Source organism: Ixodes scapularis, unplaced genomic scaffold (genome assembly GCF_016920785.2).
Source record: "Ixodes scapularis isolate PalLabHiFi unplaced genomic scaffold, ASM1692078v2 PGA_scaffold1__304_contigs__length_218370807, whole genome shotgun sequence".
Lineage (NCBI taxonomy): Eukaryota > Metazoa > Arthropoda > Arachnida > Ixodida > Ixodidae > Ixodes > Ixodes scapularis.
In genome coordinates this window covers 148122956-148141953 of record NW_024609846.1, presented here as the reverse complement: position 1 = coordinate 148141953, position 18998 = coordinate 148122956, and the positions used below count along the sequence as shown (strand labels likewise).

At 46.1% G+C, this 18998-nt stretch overlaps 1 protein-coding gene across 1 annotated transcript in view; it reads left to right on the top strand.

Annotated features, from left to right (window-relative positions):
* Positions 1-18998, top strand: part of LOC115323868 (neprilysin-11-like) — a 138773-nt gene that overhangs the window by 70670 nt on the left and 49105 nt on the right. The window contains exons 10-15 of the mRNA XM_029984376.2: positions 7268-7366; positions 7441-7518; positions 9109-9224; positions 11588-11646; positions 11903-11954; positions 18444-18511. Of these exons, the coding sequence (XP_029840236.2) occupies positions 7268-7366; positions 7441-7518; positions 9109-9224; positions 11588-11646; positions 11903-11954; positions 18444-18511 (472 nt within the window). The remainder of the gene's footprint in view (positions 1-7267; positions 7367-7440; positions 7519-9108; positions 9225-11587; positions 11647-11902; positions 11955-18443; positions 18512-18998) is intronic.

Below are 18998 nucleotides of genomic sequence, written 5' to 3'. Positions count from 1 at the left end.
TCGAAGTTCAAGCTTGGAGAACTTCTTTCGCCCGGACAAAGCCGACCAGAGATCTTCTATCCGAGGCAGCGGGTACTTCTCGACGGTAGCGACGAAGTTGATGGTGACCTTGAAGTCCCCGCAGATCCTGACACGGCCGTCTCGCTTGAGGACTGGAACAATCGGTACGGCCCACTCGGAAGTCTTGACGGGCACCAAGATGCCCTCTCGCTGCAGCCGTTGCAGCTCCCGGTTGACCCGTCCTTCAGGGCGAACGGCAGCGGACGCGGCTTGAAGACCCGAGGCCGGGCTCCCACAGGTACCTGGATGCCGACCGTCGTGCCGGCAAATGTACCCACCCCAACTTGGAACAGGGACTGGAAGTCGGTCAGGAGGCTCGAGACGTCTTTCACCACGTGCAGCGCAGCTTCTTGGTACTCTGGCAACCGAACACCCAGTGCGTGAGTCCAGTTCCGTCCCAGCATCGTCGGCGACGTTCCCTTGGTTAAATAAAAGGGAAGGATTGCCTCCCGGTCGCCAAGGCGAACGCTGACTGGGGCCCGACCCTGGACCTGAGAAAGCTGCCCGGAGTGCTGCGCAGCATGACGTCCGACGCCTCGATGGACACGCCAGAGAAGGTCCGCTTGAACAGCTTCTCGGCCATGACCGACACGCTGGCCCGTGTCTAGCTCCATGGTGATGGGGTGGCCGCAGATTTCAACAGACACTGTAACGAACGACCTTCGCGGCCGCACCTGGACGCGGAACGCCACCCCTTCTCCAACATTCCCGAGGACGCGCCTTTCGCTGACAATCTCAAGCCGGGATTATTTTCCCCGCTGCCCGGGTACCGTCGACAAAAGAGCAAGACAAGCCGTCGTTGATACCGGCTCAAGTTAGGTGCTGAAGCAGAAATACGTTCTCCTCGAGGCGTCCAAGCAGGAGCCAAAGGCCACGGTGATCTCTGCTAAGCCGAAAGAGGGAGATAAGCCGTGAACGGGAACTGCCCAGATATCGGCGTCCAAGGTCTTCTCCGTCCCGACTAAGGAGGGGGACGGTATCCTCCGGGCGTTCGTGCTCTCTTAGAGTCAACAAAACGATTAGCCTCTGTCCGTTTGGGCGTGCTCACAGGCGGTGCCCGGACGTTTGGGGATAAGCTTCTCGGTGTCACCTCGACCTAGAATCCAGGAGTAAGGCCAAATCTCAAGCGTCACTGAAGAAACGGCTGCCACTACAGGCCTTGAGGAACCGGAAGAGCACTTATCCTCTGTGTGTGCTTGTGCGTGCGAGTGGGCGGCGCCTGACCAGTTGGGGAACGGCATCCTGGCCTAGGGACGTAGGGAAGGGGGGACCCTATAAAAAGAGCGGTTTTACGCGCTCTCTCTGTGTTCTCACGTTGTTCTCATGCCGAACGGCAGACTGTACATAGTATGTAAATAAACAGTTTGAGAAGAGACACTCTGGCTCGCTACCAACTCTACCCGATGTCCTTTGCGACGCATGGCTCCAGCGGAGATCGACTACATGGACAAGCCCCGAGTCTTTACAACGGGATGGCGGACGGTGGGATCGACAGCTACGACCACTGAGCGCCAGCAACAACGGATCTCATGGGCCGTGAGCCGAGTCTGGTGAATGACGGCATCTTTTCTCTGTCGCCAGGCCTGTAAGGTTGAGGTGTATTTTGCAGGGGCGTAAGGAACTACCGAAAAGGCAATTTTAATGTTGTTGTGTGTCGGTAGTGCAGAGTTTCGCCACCCAGATAGGTCACAGACATGGATCTGCAGCGTTTGCTAAAGTGGCAGTTGCTCGACTTGTGTGAGGAGCTCGGGGTAGACGCGAACACATCGATGAAGAAAACGGAGCTTGTTAAGGCTATCCAGGACGAGAAACTTGACAACGAGGAAATCGAAGAGATGTGGGAAAAAATCAAAACAAAAAAAAAGGAGACGAAGCAAAATTCAAGGAATTAGAACTAGAAAAACTTCGTCTCGAGGTGGAGCTAAGGAAGACGAGCCGAGGACGGGAAGCGGAGGTAGAGGGCACCCGAAGTCTCTATGACATGACGAAGCTTATTCAGGCTTTCAAGGTGGGACAGGACATGGGCCTCTACCTGGTAAACTTCGAGAGAGCTTGCGAGAGGGCCCGTTTCAATCGGGTCTCTTGGGCCAGAAGGTTGCTGAGTGTTCTGCCATGCGAGGCAGCCGGGGTAATCGCGAGGTTATCCGCGGACGACTCGGACGACTACGACCGCGTGAAGAGCTGCCTGCTCAAGAAGTATCGGTTGTCGGGAGAAGCGTTCAGACAAACGTTCAGGGGCGTGACGAAAAAGTCGGAGGCCAGTTATGCGGAGTTCGCATACGAACTTCGGTCGTACCTTGTAGAGTGGATGAAGGTTGCCGAGTCGTATGACGACAAAGAGAAAATGCAGGAGACGGTCGCGCTCGAACAGTTCTATAAGACTCTCGCTGAAAGCATTCGAACCTGGATTCAAGATAAGTCAGGAGTAAACTCTGTTTATCGAGCCGCAGACCTTGCGGATGAGTACAGTTCCCGTAGAGGCGGAAAAGAGGGAATGAGGGGAGTCTTTCAGAAAGAAAGCGGAGATGAGCGAAAAAAGGGGGCTGGAAAAGAACAGAGTCGCGAAAGGAGGAAGACAAGGAACAGAATATCTCCACGACCTCCCGGGGCAACGGGCCAGACAGTCGGCAAAAGAAGAAACCCTTTGAGGCCAGGAGGCCGATAAGGTGCTTCAATTGCCACGAAACTGGGCACATTGCCGCGGGATGTCAAAAACCGAAGTTGGTTTTCGCCTTAGCGAGTAAGTGCGAGGAGAATGAGGAGCTCATGAGTACGTATCTTTTCGACATGACAGTGAACGGAAAGTCGTGCCGCGTGCTGCGCGACGGTGGGGCTACCATTGACCTAATTCACCCGTCGTACGTTACCGAGACCCATTACAATTGGAAATGTAGCTGGATCAAATCGGTGCTGGACGAGGGGAGCGTGTGTCTCCCTGTGGCCGATGTTCTGATTTCTGGACCTTCCGGAAGGGTGCGTACTGAGGCGGCTGTTTCAGACAAACTGCCGCCACAGTACCCCTACCTATCTTCGAACCGGACAGGATTTCGAAAGAACAGGGCAAGAGCCTCGGGGAGGGACTCGTTCAAGCGCTCACGAGGGCTAAAGCTCGCGAGATTTCAACGCGGCTCAGTTATGGCTAGCCCAGGGAAACCGAAAGATCCGCCGACGGGGGTCTCGGAGTGAGCCCCGAGTCTTTACAACACTAAGTAAGGTGGCACAGATGATGAGAGTCTATTGGTGTGCCACACGTCGAAAATCTGCGGTTCCTCGGCCACGACGTGAACCCTGGCTGAAGAAGGACCTGGGCCTGGTGCCGCTCGTCCTTGCCGCTTTTCCTTGCGACGGAAACCCTGGCCGCGGGCTTGGCTGGAACCCGTGCTTGAACCAGGCTGCTGCTGCTGGCCGCCGCTCGTCCTCCCCCCTTGGCAGACACGTGCGAGGTGCCCAGTTCTCCCGCACGTGAAGCATTGTGCTTGGGCGAACTGGCACTGTGAGGGGGAGTGGGCAGTACCGCAGCGGCTGCAGGCACTGCTCCTTGCCGCCATCTTGTTCACCGCAGCTTCCGTTGACGGTGAGCCGGCCGCACGCGCAATCTCGCTGGCGTCCTTAGCTGCTGCTTTCATCGCCTGCGCTGCCTTCACCGCGTCGTCCAGCCAGGGGTCGGGGAGCTCCAGGAGTCGCGTCTGCAAGGCGGGGTTGTTGATGCCGCAGACGAACCGGTCCCGGAGTAGCGAGTCGAACTGGTCGCCGAAGGCGGATGTGTTTGCTGACCCCCGTAGCGCAGCGACGAACTGCCCGAGGGTCTCCCCGTCCCGGCGGCTCCGGTTGTTGAAGCGGAACCGCTCCATAAGCGTGGACGGTGCCGGGCTGAAGTGCGAGCGCAGCGTGGCGAGCAGCTCACCCAGCGTTTTGACGTGCGGCGTGGCCGGCTTGTGGAGGTCGAGCAGGAGGCTGAAGACGCGGGTCCCGCACCTGACCAAGAAGATGTCCCGCTGCTTCGCCTCAGGCGTGTCGTTTGCCCGGAAGAACACGTGGATTCGTTCTTCGTAGACTGATCAGGCGGACCCATCTTCCTCAAACGGCTCGAGCCTCCCGTACAGCGGCATGGCGACAGGAGCGGGTGGCGGTGTTCCGTCTCTCTGGGCGGCGTGGGCCGAATCGTGCACGTTGGTGGCCTCCAGTGCCACCGTTCGTCGTCTGACCACGGTTCCTCGTGACTGGAGGCACTACCAGTAACCAGTCCATCGGCAAGCGCGACAACACCCATGTCTGAATTTGTATTTGAATCCACAGGCACCGCTAAACTCATTGAGAACCTTAAAATGTATTCATCAGCAGGCATGTATAAAGTAAATGCAAAAATTAATAAAAAAAACACGAAAGACCTAGTCAGCGTGATATTAGCTAAAATATTTTCACAATCTTTTTCAAGTAGTCTTCAGCCTGATGAATCGAAAGTGGCAAAGATTGCCCGATTTTCAAAAATGGCGAGAAAAATCCCCATTTAACTATCGACCCATCTCCCTAACAAGCGTTTTATGCAAAGTAATGGAACATACTCTCTACACCAACATCATTCAATTTCTGTCAGACAACTCTTTCATCAACCCATCCCAGCACAGCTTTTGAAAAGATTTTTCATGTGAATTTCAACTTGCATCGTTTACTTATGACATAAATGTTAACTTTGATTCAAACATTCAAACTGACGCTATCTTTCTGGACTTTGCCAAAGCATCTGATAACGTTCCTCGTAGTCGACTCATATACAAGCTTTCTAAACTCAACTTAGATTCCTCGATTCTGAACTAGATCATTCACTTATTAACTAATAGACAGCAACTTGTTACTGCTAACCAGTCATCATCTTTTCTTGTTTCAGTCACTTCAGGCGTTCGCCAAGGACCGGTCCTCGGACCACTTTTATTTTTAATATACATTAATGACGTGCCAATATCAATAACATCGCATGTTCGTCTCTACGCTGACGACTGTGTCTCCTATCGCCAAGTGACTAACCCATCAGGTCACCTACTCATCCAAGATGACCTCAACCGCATCCAAGCATGGTGCAATACATGGCATATGCGTCTCAACGTCCATAAGTGCAAGCTTGTGTCTTTTACACGTCGCCTCTAAACCCTCAATCGTTTCCTACTCCCTTAACAGCGTTCCTTTGGAAAAAAACTAATTTTTACAAGTATGTCGGAGTTTATCTTACCTCCGATCTTTCCTGGGCCACTCATATCAGTCACACCATATCCTCTGCTAATCGCTCTTTAGGTTTTTTGAGGCGCAACTTAAAACTTGCCCTTCCTCACATATAACAACTTGCTTAATCATCCCTTATCCGCCCTAAACTGGAATACGCAACTGCTATCTAGGATTCGCACCAATCCTACCTCATCAATAACATCGAATCAGTTCAGGGTTGAGCATTACATTTTATTCACTCAGATTTTTATTTTTTACCAGCGTCACATCTCTTCGAGCCCGTGCCAACCTCCCCCTCCTCTCTGGACGCCGCCATTTAGCTAGGTTATCTCTTTTCCACAATTTTTTTTCACAGCTCGTGCCTCCTATTATTATACATCTTTCTTTTTGTACGCCGCAACCGTCGCACGGGTCACAATCTCGATGTACAGCGTCCAAAGGCAAGAACCATCACATTTCAGAACTCATTTTGTTTTTCACGTACAGCCTTTCATTGGAACGGGCTCTCCCAGAACATTGTAACTACTGATGACTGATTAGAATTTAAAGAAAACGTGCAATCACGTTCGAGGTATATTTGGTGTTTTTTTTTTGTGTTTGCATACTAATCTTTTTTGGCGATTTTTGTTTTATTTTACATGCAAATTTGCTTTTGTGACATTGTACCATTCCTTTTTGATGTTTGTTTTATGCCACCCCTTATGTAATGTCCCCTATGGGGTCCTAAGGTATTGCATAAAATAAAGATATACAGAAATATATTTTTTTCCCGCAAAAAATTTGTGAGGTTCGAATACTTTGTTCAACGAATGAATTTAAACCCGCAGAAAAACAACAACACGGATTAGAAAGAAAATCCGTACGAAACGACTAAAGTTTTTTTTTGTTTTTTTACTTTTTAAGTCCGCTGGGTCGGATGTATTAAAACCCTAACCAGTAGAGCAACAGTCGTCGTAGGGCCTTTTCACTGAGAAGGCAATAAAGAGAGAGAGATCTACGATACGTTTTTTATTTAGTCATTTGGCGCCTGTACTTGCTTTAGTATGCATACGCCAGAGCTTAAAAAGTATACATATATAGAATATGCGTGTATCATGACATGCTACCTTATTTTAATTTCGAAATTTTGTTTCTGTATAGACCAAGTTTCAGTGCAAATTTTATTGTATGCCACAACAATCTTTTGAATATAATGTCTTGTATAATTTGTGTCTCTTCGTGTTGGTCAACTATTTTTTTTTCTTGAGGGAGGGGAGGGGAAAGGTATTTCATCCCTTTACTAATGCTCCAACTAGCCCAGCATAGTCATTTTTTTGCTTTATATCAGGTTTTTACGCCTGGATAAACATTTATTTTTGATCCTTTGGGGAATTTCAACCCCTGAATCAAATTGTTAGATTTCGCGCCACTGGGGAAAGAAATATACGATACATAATCCCTTCCCTTCAGCAACTCTGATTATAAAATGATGAAGTAGTATATGTTCAACTGCCTTACATATTTTCTAAACCGCCACTTTCCTAATTAAAATTGGTAGATCTTTCCAATATAGTTATTTACTACTCACTGGTTAAAGGGCCAACAACTAATGTTGCGATGCGATACCTCTTATTCATTTATGAGGGTGTGACGCTCCTCCTAACAACCCTGAAGATTATTTTAATTTTGCTTAAACATTCGTAGATCACTTTGGTGTTGATGGGGTTCTAACAAACCCTCCAGGAAAATACTAATGAGCAACACACACGCACACAGAAACACCCACACACAGACACACGCCCACCCACACTCATACATATACACACACACACATGCACACGCACATGCACACGCACATGCACTCGCACACGCGCAGAAACATTCAGAGACGGGTAATATGTTGATGGGCACAGTGTAATGCTTAGGAAGGCATTCTGTGTTTCCAAACGTCTTTCGAAATCCTCGTAGGGTGCATATCAAACCAGTCACTGAACAAAAATTATATTTGCAGGCGCTTCTAATGATCAGTTACATCGTTGATGCATTGGCAAAGTTAATTAAAAAGAACGACTGGATGGATCCGAAAGCGGTGAATAAAGCCCTTGATAGGGTAAGCAGAACGCGTGGGATTATTTAATTTAACAAAATATTAGAGAGTGGTGCATATTGTTTCTTTCATTTCAGCTGCAAAAAGTCAAATACAGAATCGGTTATGACGAATTTTTTGTGAACATGACATACTTGAATACGCTTTACACTTTCGTGAGTAAAACTTACTCGACATTAAATTATGTAGCACTGTATCGTAAATTTTAAAAACTAAGGTTTGATACGTAAGTTCGTAACTTAGAAAAGCTATAACTACTTTTATTTTTGGAGGGGGGGGGGTTGTGTTTGCCAGATGTTCGCGCATTGGGACATGTATGAAATTACAATCTCTATGTGGTACCCATAACTTTGGAGAGGAAAGAGTGATATTCATAATGTATACGCTATAGGCATGAAGTCACTTCTTATTTAGTACCTTGAGTAGGAGGAGAGCCTAGAAAGTGCAAATTGATGGCTCGGTATCAAGGAAAAAATAAAATGGGGTGATAATTGTGATTAACGTAATATTCTAGGCGTGAAAAGAAAAATAAACGAAAGTTATCTGTGCTTTTTTGGAAGCGCTATCAGCAACCATAGCACAAGAAGAAATGAGAGAGGGGACGAGTGGAAATAAAATAATAGCAATTCGAAAAATATACAATCGATCACATATGCTAAACATAGCAAAGTAGCAGGACGGCTTTGACTAAAATAACAGGCAACTCGATCAAAACAAAACCAATGGGAAAGTATACATCTCGCAATACATCGACGGCGTGTTCGCAATCGTATTAGAGAGAGTTATTGCGCGCCAAAACTAGGCTAACACCTAAACTTCCGCCTTTTCCAGCTTTTTTTATCATAATAAGAGGGCCTTTTCGATACTTTTATATGAATACGATTGGCACCCTTAAACATTTAATGTTTGCCGATGAGATGATTTCTGCCCATTTTTGGTACCTATAAAAAAATTCTTCAGTTAAGTTGAAATCAAGCGCAATGAAGTAGTTTGCCGCTTCTGTTGACACTCACCAATTATTGAGTGCAGTGCAGGTTCGTGGTGTTACAAGTTGTGTGCATACAATTTTTATTTCGCGCAATGTGCTCTTCGTATATAGTCACATTTTCATGTTCTGGATGGGCTAGAAGGTAAATGTTTGGTAAATGCTGCTAGAAGGTAAATGTTTGCGATTTTAATCATTGCACTATTAATTATTAGATTATTCAGAGCATTTTCTTCTTTGCGTAGTTTGCTTTTGTGTCCTACAATGGATATCCGGCTCTATAGTTTGAGACAAGCCCCAGACAACCTAAAGCTGCCTCAGGCAGCTTTTTTGCAAGGTGTTCCGCTCCGTTGGCTTAAAAGTCACCAATTAACTTACCATAAAGATTATATGTAAATTCCACTCGTTTCGTTTGACTTAGTCATAAAAAGGAACATTTACAAGTATCCTTAAAAGATGACTACGTGTAGGAAAAGTATGATTTGTGAAAATATAACAAAATTACCTGAACTGAATAATTTTGTCATTCTTGATATTTTTATTTGGAGGGTCTTTTTGCCAGTTCCAGAGCTTGCACAAAGCTCCTAACATTTGACTTTTGGAAAACTTTTAGGAGCGTGTAACATACACACATAAATTGGTGTCTGATCATATATGGCTATAAAATGTCTAATCACATTTCCTCGCATTTCATGCGCCAATAGTTTTTTTATAATGTAATATTGAGTTCATACAAAGGTGTTTCTGAACTTTTTACAAGGTTGCCAGAGAGAATATAACGCACCAGACTCCATTTATAACAATACACAGCATGCTTCGTAGGAACCTTGAATTGAAAAGAATGCAAAGTCTTGGGAGTAATGAGGAAGAGTTTGAGTAAGTAACTACTTTTATAACCGTAAAATGCTAGACAGAAAAAAATGAATTGGGGTACATCTATATTGCTCTTTATGGCGATCTTCTTCTGACCCACTAAATTGAGCAATAGAGAGTGCCAGACTTGTAAAATCAAAACAGATTACGTCATAGGTTAGGTCACTGCTTTTTGTGAACCTTCTTTGCGTACAGAATAGCATTTTGGGTCACGGCTTCTCGAATACGAATCTGTCAATCTTAGCTGGATGCATTTTTGTGTTTTGATTATGCCAACATTGTCAAATAATGAGCCAATAAATTATATACGTGCGCGATTAACATTGACTTCGATATTCTTCTGAAGAGCGGTTTGAAAATGTTATATACCAATTAAAATCAAAATAAACAAAAATAAACACGCATTTTGAGGTTTTTTTTTCTTTTTTTTTTAGAACAACGTTATTTCACACAGGTGCAGATTAAATGGCGAATAACTTTAAAAGAAGATTTCTGTTACGAATTGATAAATGTACTAAATAAACACACGCAGAAATATAAGGAGGGTTAATTGAGGCGAAATATTGTGCACAAACACCATGTTTATTTAAAATTATATTTTCGTGCACTAAAATTGCATAGCCCTCGTGTTCTCCTGATTTTTTTTTTAATTGACTCATGTTCTATTTAGCATTTTTACTTTTCTTGTGGCGGAAGACAATGGGTATTTTTCGATCCATGAAAAAACTCTCCGGAGCACATGGCGTTCGTGTGTTACATTTCTGGCGCATTTGTTTTTGCTCCTCCTGGTAGCTATTCTTCCTTCAAATAAGCTCTGTAGAATATTAAATTTACAGAGTAAACAAGAAGAAACTTTAAATTTCAACACTTTTCGCCACAATGAACCGTAATTATTAAAAAATAGGAATAGTAAGAGCCAGGTAATTCATTAATAATAAAATCGTCGTACAGAATTAAAATTGGTATTTTGAATACCTTTGCCTTGATTGTGCATTAAAACTAACGCATCATTATTTCCTTCTCACTCTGCACTATCGTATCAAGTATATCTCCTCCCTCCATTACTTCACGGAAAGTACCGATTAAAGCCATAGTTCTTATGATATTGTTTGTATATGAATAAGGCTTATTGTAACATTCTTTCTGCCTGCTGTTTTCCGCTTCCAAAAAGCAGTAACACTTTTGTAAGTAAACGTTTTTGCTGTGAGAAAAAATAATTACCTCTCGCTCTTCTCACAAATAAGATTAATGTAACAAAATAATTGTATAGAACGCGGTAACTTGGTTTAATATGTTTGTGAGTATTACATTACAATGGAAGATTAGGTCGTAGACTTGGAATTCCTTTTTGTGTGCGAGGTCACTTATTTCGATGTAGTTAAATTATCTTTAATTCCAGGAACTGGATCATATGAATATTTTAGCTTCATGTCTTCATGTTCAATACGGTGCGTGGGCTGACAGATGTAAAGCTATCAATAAGCGATATATTACTTAAATAGGTATTAGCATTAACCCTACAAATCTGTCAACGCACCATTACCTTTCATCAGAGAAAGTTATTCAAAGTATCACAGAACTGCTTCACTTCATGAATGAAGTACAAAAACATTGTTGAAGGTTTTGTTCTGCAGTACATGAGGGGAAGAATAAAGCTGGGTATCTAGCCGTGTGAAAGGCCAAATGCACAACTCTCAACGTACTCTTTCGCTTTGCCCATTTTGTTAATCACGCTTTCATATAGTCGATCAACATTTTGTATTCAATGTGCAAATAAATATACTTCGTAGCCTTGGCAACGGGTATGAGCTGATATGAAACGTCTAACAGTACAATTAACTATCTAAGTAGTTGCTCATAGTGCTGTGAAAGTCACGCGTGGTAAGGGGGTCGCTTTGGTACGGATTCTGAGTGACGGGCTAATATTTGAAGGGAAAAAAACTGATATGGGAGTACAAAAAAAAAAGTGCGGGCCAGAGGAGTGGTCCTACTTCCCCTTTCTAATCCCGTCTGGTTTTTATGTTACACTCCGGCACCTGCAATTTTGGTAGCGCTGCGCGCGATTAGTGAGGCAAAGAACGCCTTTGTGCCTTGGTGTCCTACAACACCGGACTGAAGTTCTATAGGATACAGCAGGTCACGAAAATCAATGAGATCAAAGTGTGGTATGAGTGCGTCGCTCTCTTCAAGCAACAATTTAACTGCGCTCAGAATTTCAGCCAACAAATATTCAAATTATGCTGAGTACATGAAAATCAAACTGTTGCCGTCAATTTGCGATTTCGATATATCTATATTTTTTTTTAACTTCCAGTATAAAACCCTGGCATTTCAGTTGATGTGGTTTTATGCTTTACGTTTTGCAGCTATCGCTTTGGACCCTTCTTCACCCAGGGCTACTATGACTCAACTTCAAACACGCTAAGTATACAAACACGTTTAAACTATATAAAATATTGAACTTCATTTTCTCTCAATTTGAAATTGCACTTAGCTCGTGTTGTGCGGTACCTCAGGCGTCTGAATGCTATATTAACGAAAACGAACACATATGGGTGAAATGGGAAACAATTGGTTGGTTTGAATGCATCAGAGTGAAAGGAGAGTGTATCGGTCAATGTCTAGTGTTGGGCTTTACGTTTATTTATGAGCTGGTAACATACTATTTTTTTTTGCCGCAGTTTACCAGGCCGCTGCGATTCAAGGAATTTTCAGCGAAGAACATCTTCCAAAGTAATGTATTTTTGCTAATTATAACGTATGTAGTTTTTGAAAAATGTCCAAGCACACTCACACATTGTCTTTGTTGCACATCTCTCCTATTTAATTAGTAGTAAAACGGGATCGTCGACGGGCGGGCAGGTCAGCGCCGCATCAAAGATCAGTGCGGTGTCATGAGGCAGAATAGGCGCGTACGCACAAGGTAGGTTCGTGTGCGAGCGTGGTCGTCTAACATCTTCTACTGACTGCACACAGCCCCTGAAACAAATAACTCCACTAACGAATAAGGAGCAATGGCTGTGTGCAGTAAGCAGAAAGCCTATAGCCTCGTTTCATTGTGGGTCCCAGTGTAGTCAGAGGTCTGAAGACGTGCAAACATAGGAAGACATACAAAGACGCGAGTTCACGACACATTCAAAGTTCATGCTCAGTATACCCGACAATAGCACACACACAAATAAAGACAACGAACACCGTAACGCTGCGCTTTGAATACAGCTTTATTGACCCCTTCGACTCGTAGCGTGGACTGCGCTCTTGCTGAAAGTGAAACAAATTAAGTATACACCGTTCCAAGTAGGTCGATGCAGAAAAGGAAAAACACTCTCCAACCAGAGCGCTGCGCCAACACTCCACTTACCCTTTCCCTCGAAAGCTCGTCTGCTTCACGGAGTGGACTGTTAGAAAGCACGCGCACAGTGTACGGAGGCAAGTTGTTTCGACAATGTTAGGCGCCGCTTTGATATTATAGCGTGTTTTCGGGCTTGACATGGCCTATGCAAGAAAAGAATCGACCGGGCAGCACTGTGCTGTAATCGGTTGTACAAATAACCAAAAAAAAAAAAAAAACGTAAAATAAAAGCTGATTCAGTGTGCGAGACCCACGCTGTCAAAAAGGATGAATGTGGGTGCGGCATGTTTATGCTGCACCGGTTTCCCGCTGTTCCGAACCTACGACACCGGTGGCTGGCGAATTTAAACATGAAAGACTCCTTACCATCGAAGAGCAGTCGTGTGTGCTCCGACCGTTTCTTGGACGGCCGGCGAACTGCGGAGAACCCCGTGCCATTCCTTCGCCTGGGCTACGACCTAAAGGTAAGCGGAGGCCGGCTTAGACATAGAAAAAGAAAAGTTACGTGACTCCTGGTCTACTGATTTAATAGTACACGCCGCGACACAGTTTGCGCACAAATAATTCTCTCGCGAGGCGATTACAGAGAGGCACATCAATGTGCCAATATTGTGACAGTGAATTCCAAATCAGAAAAAAAAAAACGGATCCGTCGCACTTGCTATCTGTACTCGGTATTTATATATCAAGTCATATTGAAATTTGAGGTTTCTACTATTTAACCGCGCAGTTAGTTCAAATGTTCCCGGCGCCCCCAAGCTGCGACAACTCGAGTTCAGCGCAAATTCACATGCCGTAATTCGTGCCATCCTGGCTTCGTTCAATCCTCAATTTTACTAGCGATCCTCAATTTCCCTAGCGATGCCCAATTTCGCTAGCGATCGAAACGCCGAGTTCGGTTCGGGAGCGACGACTGCCCCAGAACCGCGTTAAAAATTACGCATAAAAAGATGCCAGGAAAGCAGGATGCACTTTTCCCCATGGCTGACATACCAATTAGGATAGTGCTTTCCTCCATGGAGGAAGACGATGAGCCGAGGGCGCCGAATACGGCAGCCGTGCCGGCAGAAGCAGCTGCGATCGGTGTGACTCGGTGAGCAGGGTAACAGTCCAGTAATGGCGGTCGGTCATTCGGGCGGGTTCAGATTCTCCCGAATGCCCGGATGAGGGTAGGCGGCGCTACACTTGTTAAAATGGCGCCGGCGAGAAAGCCTAACTTGGAACGGTGTATAGCAGACGAGGATGGCACATGAAAGTGCTTTGTGCGCACGCGTTGGTAATCGCTTATATCGCCGCGCAGCTGCGCGATGCGGTGCTGATGGGCCCGCCGGTCGACGCTGCTCCTATTGACTGTAAGGGCTGTCCCTTTGCATCGTTTATCACCCAGGCGAAACATGCTAAGTCGGCGAGCTAAGGACGCATGCGCAGCGTCTGATATACAGCACAACAGAGCTACGGCGCATACTCAGAAGACGTTCCACAGCCTAGCATATAAAGATGGCAGCGCGAAGAAGGTAATTTTGCAAAGGTCTACAGGCAGCAGAGTGAAAGCCCACGCTTTTACTCTGCCTCGCTGTAACTTGGCAAAGAGTGAACGCAACGCCCTGCATTGCGTTCCGACGGCTTCGATATGCCTTACGAGTACGAGCAAATTGCACACATACTGGGGCACAACGAAGTGAAAAGCGTGACACCTCTTCGCAGAAGAAGCGCATTCTGGCGATGCGTAAAGTCACGTACCTCACTCAGTTGTTACGATTGACCCGGAAGAGCCGTAGCTTCCGCCGTACTGGCATTTTATACGCCCACGAATTCCTGCCCTACCCAGCATTTCTTGCTTCAGACACAAGGCTAAGCGACGCAACCAAAGTAATAGCTCTCGTCTGAAAAATGCACCCGTTATATTCAGGCACACCCCATGTTTCTTCCTTCAGTCGCTAGATACTGTCTTGACCGGTTATAACGAAGTCAACGGGAATCGAAAATCGCTTCGCTATATCCGCTTCTTCGTTATATATGAGCTAATACAAATAACATGAAAAAAATATAACACGGGTTTTCATGGGCACGTGTGGATCAAACCGGCAGAAAGCAATCGAGGCTTCCCTGCACGCCTTCTCTGCTAGTTCGGAGCCTCTTCTCGCGAACTGCGAGAAGCTCCGATTGAAACAAAAGATCCTGCTACGTACCGACCGCGTCGACAGCTGGGACGGCCCCGCGGAGGACGTCGGCGGGGGAGGTCATTCTTCACGTTTATGCGCACTCCGTCGAGGATGGCACGCTTTTGATTCAAGAAGATTGATTTCGTGTACCCAGTCGAGGTGCCAGCGGTGCAGGGACTCTCCATCGTTGAGTGGCGATGATTCGCCGAATTGGTGCTTGAGCGAACTAGACTTTCCCGCAAGAGCGACCTCACCGACCAGACGCCGACACGGATCACAAAGAAAACAAAGAAGCGCGCACGGTACCGGGTTCGCATCTCAAGCTTGTTTGTCGTCCGCATAGAGCGCCTAGCTTTAAAAGATGCGGCAACTGCTCAATCGAGGTCATGTGGTTTGTAAGCCGCGTTTGCAAAACGAGCGTCAGGATGCAAGGAATCGAAACTTAAAAGCGCTCACCTTCTGCAAAACTGTCCGCCTCTCCGCCCAACTTTCTCACCAGACTGGCCACGCGACAATCAAATGCAGGCGTACTTACTGCACCCTCTCTTAAATATAGGCTCTCTCCGTCATCTCCGCCGGTACATTAGGGAGTTTTCGTAGATCGCGTTTTCCCCTCCGCTAAGCACTCCGCAACGAAGAAGTCGCTACTGCGTCTGCGCGCCGATAGCCTTGGCTGTAGAGCTCCCGGTATCGTAGCGGGTTGCGGAGAGCGTTGCGGGACGGCGAAAACGATCTACGAAAACTCCCTATTGTCTCTAGCTCTCCGAACGACCCTATCGGCATGCCACGTTGGCTTCTTCGGGTGCAATGCGGTAAAGCCGCTTCCCAGATAATAGGGAGTTTCCGTAGATCGCTTTCGTTGTCCCGCAAAGTTCTCCGCAACCAGCTACGCTAGCCGGAACTCTACAGTCAAAGCCATGGGCGCGCCGGCGCAGTAGCGCCTGCTTCGTTGCGGAGGGCTTAGCGGAGGAGGAAACGCGGTCTATGAAAACTCCCTAATAGCGAGTTTTAGCAGACCGTGTTTCCCACTCCGCTAAGCCCCTCCGCTACCCGGAACTCTACAGCCAAGACCATCGGCGCGAAGGCGCAGTGGCGGTTTCTTCTTAGCGGAGGGCTAGCGGAGGGGGAAACCCGGTCTACTAAAACTCCCTAATGAACTGGGAGCAGACGACGTTGCAGAGACTATCGCCGGTGGCCTTTCCGGCATCTTCTGCAGCCTGTTCTGGGTGGCTTCTTGGCGGCGGCAGCAAAGTGCGGCGGTCCGAGACTTAGTAAAGTTTTTGAATTTTATTCTTTTTTTCCTTTTTATTATCACAAAATTTTTCTTCGCTATACCCGCGGAAAGCGCTCATTTTCGTTCCCTAAAAAAAGACACAAATGCATTGAAAAAAGTGCATACGAGAATGGGGAATCTAGATGGCTTCGCAGTAGCCGCTATTTCGTTAGAACCGGTCTCGAGAGTAGCGCCAAACCAAGCAGCATTGCAGGTTCTCTATGTATTAGCTCGTCTCCGTAACATTGATGTCAGCCTGCTATGTATCGTTAAGAGGGCTCGTGTCTAAGAGTGTGCATAGTCTTGGGATCTTATGTGGGGAATAAAGATTTGTCATTTGAAGAACATGGAGTTGAAACTATTCTTGATCTCTACACTAGATAATTAGGAAACCTTTACCAAATCGAAATTAAAACGAATGGATGGGCAGGTTACCGGTAAAACTATATATTAATGCGAAAGCATAAACTGTCCCATGGAGCGCAGCCGGCGTTGGCTGTGACCGCGAAAAACAGGCATCTAAATAAACGGGAGGTAAAATGGCTGCGACCCGTTCTCATTAGCTCGACGCGACATTTCCGATGCTTCGTCACGGAAGTCGGCGGAGCGCTCAAGGTCCAAGAGGACGGGCCTCAGAAAAAAACAGAACGAATAGCAGAGCACCGCCACGGAAGGCGTGGAGCCGGCGGAGCTCGCCGCGCCTGCGCAGTGGGGGAGCATGATGTCACCGGGCGCGGTGCTTGTAGGAATCCGCTGCGAGTAGGAATGCTTCCGCATTCCTTCACGTAAGCAGACTTCAGTGCCGTCCTGTAATTTTGGTTATCGCCCCGTTCGATTTTCTGGTAGAAAAATCTAAACTCGCACACATAGGGTCTGGTCTGTCAATCTAGATTTGCAAAGGAGTCAAAATTAAATACCATAATGCGTTATTTTGCTCTAGTACCTCTTTACTACAAAAAAGCGAATGATGAGTTTTAGAAGGTATGTTCCCGGTGCTGTGAATCTGCAAAAGCTAGTGATTGTGGAGCACTCGTATACTTGTAAACTGTCGAGAGTAAAGACCTCTTGCCCGTTCTACTTTACGTGCGAGCGTTGCAGAAGCTTCATGAACATGTTCAGTGCTTTTAGTATCCCTAACAAGCACGTGCGCTCATGCAGTGCGAGTGACTTTGAGCTTCAGTGAGTGCTCGTCTTCTATCTAACACATGAAGTTAGACAAACTATACGGGAGAAGATTCAGTCGTTGCGCTTTATGCGGCTAATTTGAGAGCTAAACCCACGGGGACAACAGCAACATAAATTTTTTGTTTGCGTTTTTGACACAGCGCTAGGTCGACGTTGCCGTACGCTGTGCCGTCTTCCGGATGGCTAACATTCACGAGAGGCTTAAAAGTGGTCTTAAAAGCCCGTTTACACACTTGCTACTCCTCAAAGACCGAACAACCAACAGAAAGAAGGAAACTCTCCCTCAATTCCTCCTTTCCATTCGAGAAAAAGGGAGACGCTCCTCCTTTCTGCGTGAAGTAGCTCAGATACGCGCTCCTGCAGGGAAAGGTGGAAATAAGAGTGCGAGAAGGAGCGGAGAGAAGGAATCTGGGAACCGGTTTTCTGCCCGGCGGAATACGATTCTGCAGGTCGGCCTTTGAGACCGTGTTCCTAAAACCTCTCAAAATCTCTTACAATGACAGAACACACTGGCGCCATCTATCGGGTAGCTGTGGAATACTTCGCAGTTCCGTATTTTTCGTTTGTTATTCTTGCGCATCATTTTTTTATTTTTTTGCTTTATAAACATTTGTTACTTATATAACCGACCATTTTAAATACAGAACGTACATTTCATCAGATAAATACCGCAAAGCTTCACTTTACAGAAAGGCGGTTCTAGTATCACCCCATAGATGGCGCCAGCATGGCAGTGTGTTCAGTCGTCGTAAAAGATCTTAAGAGGTTTTAAAGCACACGGTCCTAATAAGGTGTCGCGAGAGTCTGAACGGGCTTTTAGCCTCTCAGGTCGTCAGCGCTCGCAAACATGTAAACCAACCTGCCCTCGAGATATCTTTGTGTGTGAAACTACATGCCTCTTCGACTGGCGAAGTGCAGTGCCCCAAACCCAAAAACGTACCTCCGTCTTCCTCAAAACAGCCAGTATTCTCCCTTGACTTGATCCGAGCGGCGAGTGTTCTCCTCATCCGAGTCCGCAGTCAGCTCGTGAGTCATGTTCCAAAAAATAGCTTGGCCACTGTTCGCATACTCCAATTCCCATCATTCACGGCTGTCGTTTATCTGTAGCTTTTGATTATCCCCGAAGGTTCACGATTATACTGTGGTTTCTAATAGAGGCATATACTCAAGAGCTATCCTTATTGCGAAACACGACTACACCGAACGTCATGTTCTAAAAATATGTAGGACTACGTTACTTCTCATTACAGATCCTATCTATATGGTGGACTTGGGTCAAAAATAGCCTACCAGCTTGCACGCGCCGTAGAAACAATGGGTATGATGAGTTTTGTTTCTGTGAATTTCGAGCAGCAAAACGTCATTTTTTGGTTCTGTTCTTGTTTGCGAGGTTTCACATTACTGGGTATTGACTGAGCACGGGGCCTAAATGTGTTTGTCGTAACAGAGAAATCATGAATTTAAGAGATGCCATTTGTGCATGAGCTCAGCATTACTTATCGCGTGTCACTGGTTAAGACAAATTCCTGCAAACTCGTCAAGCCAATTGGAAAGGTGCATAGTCTTGGTTGTCGAAAAGCACTCCAGGCTTCATATGTGTCTTAAGATGTACACAAAACATTCCATAATTTTTTTTAAGGTTTCGCAGCGAACGTTTTGGGGTGTACCGGAGTTACGCTTTCATTATTTAAGTTTGGTAATTGACAAAAAAAAGAACGTTGAAAAAATTTATCGTGATTAAAATAAGCGCCCTTATCAACGTGGATGCCAGGAATAACCGCAAGTTGAGGCCGGAGTTGGTCAAC